The sequence below is a fragment of the Euleptes europaea genome, chromosome 11 (assembly GCF_029931775.1).
Source record: "Euleptes europaea isolate rEulEur1 chromosome 11, rEulEur1.hap1, whole genome shotgun sequence".
Taxonomy (NCBI): domain Eukaryota; kingdom Metazoa; phylum Chordata; class Lepidosauria; order Squamata; family Sphaerodactylidae; genus Euleptes; species Euleptes europaea.
The window spans coordinates 23,277,106-23,289,248 of NC_079322.1; the positions used below are offsets into that span (position 1 = coordinate 23,277,106).

Consider the following 12,143-nt stretch of genomic DNA (forward strand, 5'->3'; position numbering starts at 1 on the left):
GTGCGTGTGTTCTTTCATTCTATAGAACACATTAACCACCATAGTGCAGTACAGATACCTTCCAGAGCTATTCTCTGAATCTGGTCTAAAAGAGTAAAGCCAACTACAGGCTAGCCTTGTGACACCAAACCTGTTCAAGATAGTAGAATAACTTGTTATAAACCAGGCTATTATAAGCTGCCAAGAAGTGGGGTGGGGGTGGGGAATCACTGAATCACAAAACATCAACAGGTAAGGTATCCTTTCTCCTCCAAGTCAATTGTTAGATGCAGGCCACTAGAGTGGTTTATATTTCATACCTAAGATGGGTATGCAGGGGGAAGGAGGTATAGGCTCCTTACCTGTATGCATTTCCATGAAGTTAGTGTAAGAAGGAAGGACTCCTCTCCTCCCAGTCCCTATTATACATGTTCCAGTGTTGTGTTTGATAATCTTGGGGAGGTGTTTTTATCTTGGATACTTGTTTTTTTTATATTGCAATGATGGCCGTTGGCCATATACAATTAATTTCTAACTACCTATTTGATAAGGAAAAAAATTAAGGCTTTGGATCATGGGAAAGAAGAGCCATGTGAATCAATTTCTTATGGCTTCCCTTCTCAGGCAGCTACAGTTTTAAGCCATTTCTAGGAACTTACTATAAAATCGCAGTTGTGTACATACATAGACTCCCACACAGAAGAAATGCATATCTCTGTGTGCCTTTCAAATGAACGCGGTTAGCTTTAAGGCAGCAGAAAATGATCATCTGGGGTGCATTAACTTCTGTATTAGTCTATTTATGTTCCTGAAATATGGCAACCAGTGATCAAGTTTAGACAAACGTTAGTTCAAAATGGTTTTATTCTCTAATCCACTTTTTATTGGTTAGAAGAAAAACATAATGGATCATATTTAATGCTACAGCAAAGAAATACATACCATTCTAAAAATATTTGGCATCTAAATTCCACTAGCATATTTATTCAGTGGTTACACTGGAATTTCTGAGGGGGAGAGAAAAGTCATTTCTCCTGACTCTCACCCTTTTAGCAGGAAACTCAAAACTGCAAACCTAAACCAAAGTTGCATTCCTTTATTTTTGAACAAGGTGTATATCGAATATCTTACCTGGCAACATTGTAAGTTGTTGAGAGTCAGTGTCCGTATTTAGAGACATACGACCACCTTTGGCCAGTCTATCATACAGCAAGGTTATGTGTTTCTTCAGCCTGTTAGTATCCTTAGGGATACTCAACTGATTGGCAAGAGTCAGGGCATGGTCTTTAGAACTCTTGGACAAACATGTTTTCAGCAAGTGAGAGACTGAAGCATCCACACTTTCTTCCCAACCCTGCACAAAAGGAGAAAAAAATATTTCTGTGTTAAAAATGAAATGCAAAACCAACTTGCTGTTTTACAGCAGAGAAAGAAACTTCAGTAAATAGTGATACGGAAACAAACTTACAGCCCATTACTGACCTCCAAGGATGAAAGCCCTCAGGCCAAAAAGGGGCTGCGCCAGCATAGCCCCCTCCCCCGGCACCCAGACTATTACGCAACAGTGAGTGGCCCCAACAGCGCCTGGGAGGCCCAGACACTGGTCTCCTGGTGCTGCCACGGCAGCGCCACCCAGGGACACCGGCTGGTCCTTCCGCTGGTGCCCCACTGATGCAAACCCCGCGCCAGCATCCCGGGGGCATTCCTGGGGCGGAGCTGCCAGTAGGCAGCTTCCTGTCCCCTTTTGACCTGGGTATGCCAACGGTAGAAGAGCGAGGCTGCGCAAACTTTTTGCTGGTGCAGCCTCGCTATTCTCAATGGGGCAAAAGCCCCATTTAAAAAATAAAAGGCCTTCTAAAGGCTTTTTAAAGCTTTTCAGAGGCCAGGGAACGGCTTAGGAGGCGGTGCAGCCATGCTGTCCCTGGCTGCCAAAATGGGTTGTTAGAGGAATCATTGTCAGGAATGGGTTGTTAGAGAATCATCAAATAGTTCCCAATGTGCAAATAATATGGACCTTCTCCTTCGCCCAATTACACCTAATAAATACTTTGCCACATGCAAATCAACTGGAAAGTGGCTGCTGCTTTCTTGTTGTCATCTATGGATATGTTCGATGCAGTTTCAAAGCCTAATAGTTACTGAAGCTCTTAAAAAAAAAAATCTTTAAAATCCCAAGTAAATTTGCCAGCACTTTTAAGATGTCACAAAGCTTCTCTAGGAGTCTGAGGGTTGAGAGGCTCACAAGCATGTGAAGGTCATGTCTCTTCATCTTTCCTGGATCCCTGGATAGGTAGCTATGAAACTGCATCAGATGACTTGCTAAGAAACTGAGCTAAACTAGAAGTTTCCAACCTTTTGTTTCAAATACATGTAAAGGTTTGTAGTTCATCTCTCCACTATGTAGTGTGACCTCTAATAGTTTACAACTGATTTTGAATTATACTCTATTTAATCATGTTTCAGCACTGCCTATTTATCTGCTGATATTATTTCCTGTAACCACCTGCATCTTACTGATGGTTTTGTATCCATGCCTTTTGTCATATATTCCTGTATCATGCATCTGATTCAGTTTGCAATTTGCTTTTGTAGTGTATTATTCAGTAATGCCTTTCAACAGACCATTTAATTCATATCAGTAACACTTTGGAGTATATGTCTTCCTACTAACAGTTGGTACCCACTGGGGTGAGAACCCGTAGAAAAATAGAGGCTTCTTGCTTAAGGGTACTGAATTTACATTGTGATCAGTACTAAAAGCTATAGAAATGAGCAAGAGTCTAGTAGCACCTTAAAGACTTACAAAATTTCTGGCAGATGAGATGAACTACAATTTCTGGCAGAAATTTTGTTAGTCTTTAAGGTGCTACTGGACTCTTGATCTTTTCTACTGCTACTTACAGACTAACACGACTACCCATCGAGTACTGAAAGCTGTATTTGGACAGCCAAACTCTGATTAAAGGCAGCTATATAGAAGACTGAGCATGTATAAATAACAGGTGATCAGACAGGGATTACTGCAATGACAGTTTTAAAGATAAAGGTTAAAAAGTACATAAATATGAAGATAAGGAAGATTAGAAAGGGATATAAATCTCCTTGCTTCTTAAAAACCCTAAGTGCAGTATGCTAACTTTACTTCATTAAGATGTGTAATATGGATTACAAGCCCACAGTGGCCTACTTTCTATTTAAAAAGCCTATAAAGGATTATTGGGGGGAAAAGAAAAAGAAAACCATAACACCACATTCAAAAGAAATTTATGTGTAAGATTAATAGACTTTTGATTTTTGAATCAGCTTTCCCCTGTTACAAAATAAAGAGATTAAAAATCGAAAGGGGGGATCATTAATATTTCAGGTGTTGCAGAATGTCATTTCAGTACATGCTTTAAAACAAACACTTCCAACAGCTAAGTTTAACTCGTTCTTCAATGACAAAGTACAAGCTTAACTGCTTTAACAAGGCTCAGACTGAGGGAGAAAATGTTCTTAAAACAAGAAGTAATGCACAAAACCTGTCTGATATGATACAGTTCCAGTCACGGGTCCCATTTTTTCTCTCTCGTTTGTGTTAAAGAGTCAGCCCAACAACAGGGGAATCTCCCAGATGGAGGCTAACTAGTTTATTTTGGCACAGACTTACTGGTTTATTTTGGCATGAGCTTTCATAAACAGCAGCCTACTTAATTAGATGTATGAAGATGACTGAGAAGGTGATGGTTTATATACAGAATGAATGAGGTACACAGGAAGATAAACCCAGTTTAAATAAATATTTTTTTAAAAAAGAAAGGTAACAATATTACAAATGCATTAAGACACTACGTAGCGAAAGGCTAGATAATTACTTTGTGTACTGAAATGGCATCAAGCTCAGTGCAAACACTATACTTCCTGATCTCTTTACCAGAGTTAAGAGGTCTGGAGAATTCCTCCCAGACCTTTCTCTGTTCAGTAATCACCAATGGTATATTCTTTCATCGACATACCATTATTGCTAGCTGTGATTAACCAGGGTCTGCAAACTCGCCTTCAAACCCTGATTACCTGGTTAAAGTTAATCATAGTTTTAAAGAGTGGAGGGTAAAAGTTTCACGGCCCTGACCAGGATGGCCCAGGCTAGCCTGATCTCGTCAGATTTCAGAAGCTCTAAGCAGGGTTGGTCCTGGTCAGTACTTGGATGGAGGTCCACCAAGGAATACCAGGGTCACTATGCAGAGGAAGGCAATGGCAAACCACCTCTTAGTCTCTTGCCTCGAAAACCCTGCTGGGTTGCCATAAGTCAGCTGCGACTTGACGGCACTTTACACACACTAGGGTTTCATGTGGGAAGAGAGCAGGAGGGCACAAATTTGCAGGACACTCCCATTATCTTAAATACAGCCAAGATATCAGGGAAAATTACATCTATATTAGGACCAAGAAAACTCTAAAAATAGTTGTAGACTTGGCCTTCATGGGAAAGCTTTACGAAGCCTGCAAACCACAGAATGACAGCAGGAGAAATGTTCTGCCTTTCAAATCTGCTTATAATTCCAATAAATGCAAAGGATGATAGAAAGTCTAAAAACCAGTAACACAAAACAAATATTTACAATTTCTTTTTTTCTGCACAGCATGAGAGGAGTCATAAAAAATACCACCATTAAACAAACCAATGGAAATGGATTTTGAAAATAAAAATAAAGACAAATATTTCTCTTTAAGGGAAATGTCAGTTGTGCCGATGTCTCTGGAGCTGTAACGGGATAAATGCTGGCTGCAGTTCTAAAGACAAGTTTGCTTTGCCTATGGTTGGGGTGACTACTGTTTCTTAAAGTCTGTTGTGGCGGACTGGGCAAGATAGGACTAGAGGTCCTTACCAGTTTTTGTGTCACTTCTAAGCTTTTAAGCTAAGTTTCCCCAACAGATTAATAGCATCAAAGGCTCAGTGGCCTATTTAACTGTAGATACAAACTAACCATTCAATACCAGGAAGAGACTTCTTTATCACTTAAGAGCTAGCTCATTAACCTGCTTTGAGACAACCAGTCTTTATAAATGGCAAACATCCTACTGCTTATCTGTTTTCCCCATCTACCGATTCCAAAAATAGTAAAACCTGTGTCCTGGGAATGCAAATAAAGAACTGTCTTCAAACATGCAAAGCAGAAGAAAACATGGTGTTTAAAGTATGGAGGTAACCTCACCCTCTGCAAAGAAAAAAACAGTGACAATGTTCTGAACCCATTCCTGCAAATGGCCACACCACATGGGCACATTGGTTTGGTTACAAGAAAGAGGTGGGATCTTCAGTCTTATACACAGTCTTATACACTGCTGGTTTTATAGCTGAAGGCCAAACGCCCTTGCTTGCGGAACTGTAACTCTTCAGCTCCACATGGGAAATCACATCTTTTACTGTACACTTTTTGTCTGTTGTGAACTAAAATCTATTTCAGGGGATAATTCAGAGGGCCTAGCTCAACAAAATGCTCATCAAACAACTAGGTCTGTGCTTGCATAGCTGATTAAAGGAAACTGAGTCTTGCCAATAAACTGTTTGATGGGAAAATAGAAAGGGGCAGGGAGAAAGGAACTGAAACCACTTCTCCCACACAACAGCTAAGCAAGAAACCAACATTTTCAATTACAATATGTACAAATAATATTCCCATTACAGCTAGAAAAGAAGAGATGGTTTTGATATGCTGACTTTCTCTACCATTTAAGGAAGAATCAAACTGGCTTACAATCACCTTCCCTTCCCCTCCCCACAACAGACACCCTCTGAGGTAGGTGGGGCTGAGAGAACTCTAAGAGAGCTGTGACTAGCCCAAGGTCACCCAGCTTGCTTCATGTGTAGGAGTGAGGAAACAAATACAGTTCACCAGATTAGCCTCCGCCGCTTATGTGGAGGAGTGGGGAATCAAACCCGGTTCTCCAGATCAGAGTCCACTGCTCCAAACCACTACTTTTAACCACTACACCACACTGGGGGGAGTATGTTTTTGATCATGTACCCGATCTAAACAATAGGCAGTCTTGTGAAATTAATGAATTTACTGTGGCATAATATAGTAATATATAACTTAATAGCCTGCGCTGTACTTTTCAAAAACACTTTCAAATAATTGCTACTCTTTTTACCTTTACATATCTATGCCAACCAAAGCTACTTGAAGCATTTAACAGTGACACCTGTTAAATACTGCTTAGTGATAAGGACAAACCTGTGAAAGACTCTTATATTAAATAAATGTCCAGAATACAAGAGGCTGTGTTCTGTTTTGAACAGATATGTATTGGTGGTGAGGATGCTGTTAGAAAGACTGCCGTTCCGTACACAGAAAATACCATTACAGAACATGCACTATGCCAAGTAAAACTGTACTGCAAAAACACATAGCCAATCAAGATGTAGAACTGATTAAAGAGTAAAATAAAAATCATCAGAATGTACCCTCCCACCAAAGTCCCACTCAACTGCTTGTGGGGAAACCTGAACACAACTGGAAGCTTCTGTCTTGAAGGCACCAATGGAATGTCAAAAGTGCACCCCACACCCTGCTCTTTAAATTGCATTCAGATTTCTGTGGTACTGTAATAACTTCAGTATGGAATTACTGCAGCATCCTGGGAAAATGCTTTTTGCTCCAAAATCCACCATCAATTTTAGGTTTTCAATTGAGCACAGCACACCACCACTTATATCTGTCGTCTTGGAATCTGACATTGCATATCGTGGGATATATATGCACTGGGATCACAAAAGTACAGGTACTAAAGTAGTATCTTTTGTCTTAAGGTATCAAACAGATTTCTCTCCACATTGTACTAGAAAATGTCTCAAAGCATTACCCAAACTAAGCATTTTAAGATTTTAAAAAATTACGTTAGCTATTTTGAACCATTGCATTCCAGATATCTGATGCCTGAGATCTGTCTCTTTCAGATTTGGTGAACAAAGGAGAAATCAAACAACTTGGGGCTCATGAGTAGTGTGGACTTATGAGACAGGATTTAGCAGCTAAGCCTGGCTCTCTGGCACGCATATCAGAACATGCCATGGGCATCACAGATTTGTTGTGTGCACATACTATGCATTATGAATCCATAGCGAGCTGGATCCAAAGGGTCTCTTCTGCATGCAGAAGTAGTCCTCTGATCATGGAAGGACTGTTATATGCAGCACTAGAATATTGTGCAAGAAAAGTGAAACTACAGATACATTCCTCCACTTGTGCAAGGGTTTGCATAAACTTCCTGCATAGGCATAACAACTGCCTATTATAGTGCTGGGTGAATTCTTGTGCAATCTCTTTAGTGGTGCTAGCGGTTCTTTTCCTTCCACGTATGGTTCTTTGGATCCAACTCACTATGTTTCTACTCTTTTGAGAGAGTGGTACTTTCTTTTCCCAGGGTCCAGTTAAAGTCTAAAGATCTATCATATCAACCTATCTATCATACTTATCTATATGACAGATCACCTAAATTCAACATGAACCATGAATACCTCATTTGCACTTTTTACTAACATGGGTGAAATTGTAAAATTACAAATTCTTTTTGTTTTTACTTTTTTGACACAATTGTTATTCCACAGCTTATTTAATAGGGGGTTATTTAAATAACCTCTGCCATAATAACGACTGTTTTAATTAAAAGTAAATTTTACACATGGTACGTTCCCATTCTTCATGGAATACACAGGCAATTCTCTGCATTAAGATTAGTACTTCCTCCTGGTAGAAAGATGGGAAATCTTTGAACTTTGGGTGGGGAGGCTGCCTTCCCAGGCTGGAAGTGGTAGAAAAGGAAATACCCATCAACAAGGAACAAACTATGGTAACTGGGGAAAGAATGTATAGCCACAACCACAAAAACTACGAACCTCTAACAAGTGAAAAAGATGTTAAGAGGTAAATACAGAGAATCACTGTATGTCCTGCTTATCCTTGAAGTTTCCCTAAGACCCACTTATGCAACCATTATGACCACTGTCAGAGGCCACGCTTTGCTTTGGGTGCTCCCGCCATCTGAGGCTAGATGGGTGACAACCTGAAAAAGGGCCTTCTCAGTCACGGCACCAAAATTATGGAATTCCTTCCCCAGGAAGATTCACCTCTCCCTTTCAATCACTGTCTTCTGTCAGTAGGTTAAGATTTTTGTTTTTTGTTTCATCTGGCATATGCTCACTGACCCTCCTTGTTTGTTTTTGTCAGTTTTGTGTGTGTGTGTGTGTGTGTGTGTGTGTACTGTTTGCAAAAGTTGGCTTTTAATCTTTTAATTCTATGTGGCCTTGATGGCCCCTAACTGGATGGAAAGGTGGCATACAAATGTTTTAAATAAATAAGAGCATTAACCATCCCACACACTCAATTCTGGGTAGGTAGACTGGCCTCTTTGAAGAAAGGGAAATTCAGTACAGAAAAAAAATTCTCATAGCCTCTCAGGAACACAGGAGGCAGACTTTGAATCTGGAGTGTAACAGAACAGCAGTAGTCTCGTCTGGGTAGGTTAGTAGTTTGTGTCTGGCTATGCTTCAACACCATCTGCAGAATCCACTGTCCAAAGGCAGCACCCACCAAGGACAGAAAAAATTCTTACTGTGAACGTGTGAACAGATTTCTAGGTTGCAGTCCTGGAGATGTCTTCCTACACCAGAATGCTATAATGGTAGCTTCCTCACTCTCAGAATGACCAGAAATTATATACAGTAGCACTTTGTAGCCTAGACAGAAAAGCCCTGGATATTCTCTGGTGAGCAGCATGTGGTGAATACGTCTGGGTTAACACTTTGGCACTAAACTGCTCATGATCCCTCCACCTTCCCAGGACCACAGAAAGCAGGTGTCTTCAGAATTTTCTGGGAAACAGTGGCCCAATAATTGCTTCCATTCCTGAACCCTGATCAAGGTAAAGGGAGGAAGAGAAATAGCCAAAAATACTTAACCCTGCTTCCAGCACTCTCATTTTCAGCAAAAAAGACACGTCTGATCTTGAAGGGTAACGTTAAAAACTGAATCAGTCTTCCTTTGAGGATTAGGAGCTATTCCCAGATGTATGGACTATACAAGGGTGTGTGGGGGATCAACATTATTGAAATATCGGTTAGGAAGCATCAGAGCTCGCCCAGGACATTTTCAGCCGATTCCTGAAAGAGGGGAAGTTAGTTACGCCACCTCCTGTGAGGCTTCCCGGCCGGAAAATGAAAATTTAGAAAGCATTTAAAATAAAAACCCGTGAAACTCGCCTATTGAGATTCACAGGCCAACGCCAGCTATTTTGCTGGCGTAGCTCCACGGCAGTGCAAAGGAGCATTCTTGGGCCGAAAGGGGTTTGGAAGCTGCCTAAAGGCAGCTCCGCCCCTGGGAACGCCCCCCTCAATGACGGCACAGGCACTCACTTCCAGCAATGTGGCAGCACTGGGGGCTGAGGTCTGTGCCGCTGCGCCATTCCCAGGGGCTGGCATAAGTGCCCCTGCGCTGGCGTTGGTGCCACTTATCATGGCGCAAAGTGGCATGGATGCCAGCATGGGGTCACACCGGCTCCTTTGTGGCCCCGCCCCTCCATTCAGGAATGCATGGTTTGATGCAGAAAATCCACAGAATGCCCTTTCCACCACAGTAAACATGACTGACAATTTGGTGCCCTTTAATAACAGAACCCCAAATTTGGTGCCCTTTAATAATAGAACCCCAAATCTGCTGCCGGAAGCAGCCCACATCCCTGTCCTCATGGTAGATCTGGTTCTGAAGCAAACAGAAGAGAAATTCCAGCTTCAATAAACAAACACAAGCTATAAAATACCTTTAGTACAGGTCAGCAAGACATTCTAAAAACAAATCTATACCCCCTTCCCTCATGTTAAAAAAAAAAGAATAGCTGTACATAACTTTCATTAAAAAAAAACAAAAAAAAAAAAACCACCACCATCACCCTTTAATAGAACATGCTGGAAAGCCCATGATAATTATAGTTTTAGTGCTTTTCCAGATTTTCAGTAAACCTAGCAGATTCTTACCAGTTCCTGAGTATCCTGTGTTAATGGCAAAAATGTAGCTTCCAGAATAGCAACTTGGTCAGCACTCAATTTCTGCCACAGGCTAATAAGCAGAATTACCAGCTGGGTGGCACTTTTTAGCTTTGAGAATGCCTGGAACATATTGGCTTGGTTTTCTTCAGCTGCATCTGCTAGAGCTATTACCTGCAAAAAAAGAATTACAAACTTCTGTTAGGTATACTTTTACCATTCTTGAGCACTCAACACTAACATTGCATTTGGCTCACCCTTAGTTTTCTTTAGAAGAGCCTCATGAACTTTGCTTTCCAAAAACATAAGCCAGATAGATTATGGAGTTATTATTTGCCATCTTCTTGAATGAGAAGTAGAGTTTAAAAGCCACATGGTACTGTGATTAATCTATGATTACAAGCAATGCAGAAGGGACTCTCCATGGTCTACATACATAGTATAATAAGGACTCCAGGGTGATCCTCAGTATATAATATGACACAGCAGCCCTTCGCAAATTGTAAGCACTCATTTTACATACCACCTACAGTATTAGTCCCTCTGTGATCATCCTCACTGGCGTAACTTCCAAAGCCTATCATTTAATGTAAAATCAGATAGCCTTTTGGTGGCTTCTACATGGAAAGAATTAATCCTCTTGTATCAATGACATTTTCATTTAATCGACACATGCACACGCGGTTTATAAAAACAGCAGTTTTTTTCACATGTGGTCAGTCCACTGATGTTTTATAGCACAAGCATAGCTACTGGCGTACTAAGATTTTGAAAAGGAAATTGAAGGTGTGCTGAACTAAAATGCCAGCTCCCCCCCCCCTCTTTCTAAACTGGCAGAATATTTTATCCTAGTCAAAGATCCAGTGCTTCAGTGGAAAAAGACAATTAGAAACAGAACACAATTAAGTGGTACTTTAATCCTTGAAAATGTTCTCCAAAACACACTATCCATATGCTGGCCAATGGCTGTAAATAAAAGTATCAGACCTTCAAAAACACACTATCCACTTCCTACACATGCCCACAAGGAATGGCAAAGCACAATTGTAACAGCAAATATCCATGGCTTGCCTTAAATAAAAATTATAGCTATGGAAGTCGATTTGTGCATAGGATTGCCAGGCCCCTCTTTGCCACTGGCTTGAGGTTTTTGGGGCGGAGCCTGAGGAGGGCAGGGTTTGGGGAGGGACTTCCTTGCCAAATGCCAAAGCGGTCCATTTTCTCCAGGTGAACCGATCTCTATCAGCTGGAGATCAGTTGTAATAGCAGATCTCCAGCCATCCCCTGGAGGCTGGCAATCCTATTTGTGCACTATATCTTTTTAGATGTAATATTTAGGATCACTAACTGCCATTTCACACAGCTGGTGAGGAGATGAAGAAGAAGAGTTGGGTTTTTTATGCCAACTTTCTCTACCACTTAAGGAAGAATCAAACTGGCTTACAATCACCTTCCCTTCCCCTCCCCAGAACAGACACCCTGTGAAGTAGGTGAGGCTGAGAGAGCTGTGACTAGCCCTAGGTTACCCAGCTAGCTTCGTGTGTAGGAGAGGGGACACAAATCCAGTTCACCAGATTAGCATCCGCCGCTCATGTGGAGGACTGGGGAATCAAACCCGGCTCTCCAGATCAGACTCCACCGCTCCAAACCACCAATCCTAGCCACTACACGCTGGCAACACCATGAGATTTTTGCCACCTTGAGTCCCACACCCCCTTTATTTTGTTGCCTCCTGCCCACTTGCAGCCAGAGCCAGTGCGTGTCTATGTTTGGGACTAGACTGTTTTCCTGACCTAGAAGTGGTTTGCTGTTGTTTTACCTGTCAAGTCACAGCTGACTTATGGCAACCCTGTAGAGTTTTTGAGGCAAGAGGTGTTCAGAGGTGGTTTGCCGTCGCCTGCTTCTGCATGGGCTGAGAGAGCTCTGACAGAAACTGTGACTGACCCAAGGTCATCCAGCAGGCTTCATGTGGAGGAGTGGGGGGATCGAACCTGGTTGTCCAGATCAGAGTCTGCATCTCTTAACCACTACAGCATGCCAGCTAGAAATGGTATCAACTGCTTAATCCTGTTTTCTAATTGGGCAAGCTCCTCCACGGGGCCTACTTATTTACATTTATAACCTGTCTTTCTCCCCAATGGGG

At 41.5% G+C, this 12,143-nt stretch overlaps 1 protein-coding gene across 1 annotated transcript in view; it reads right to left on the reverse strand.

The window, feature by feature from the left end:
* Nucleotides 1-12,143, reverse strand: part of BBS9 (Bardet-Biedl syndrome 9) — a 258,515-nt gene that overhangs the window by 135,812 nt on the left and 110,560 nt on the right. The window contains exons 19-20 of the mRNA XM_056857693.1: nucleotides 9,992-10,174; nucleotides 1,111-1,333 (exon numbers count right to left, since the gene is read on the reverse strand). Of these exons, the coding sequence (XP_056713671.1) occupies nucleotides 1,111-1,333; nucleotides 9,992-10,174 (406 nt within the window). The remainder of the gene's footprint in view (nucleotides 1-1,110; nucleotides 1,334-9,991; nucleotides 10,175-12,143) is intronic.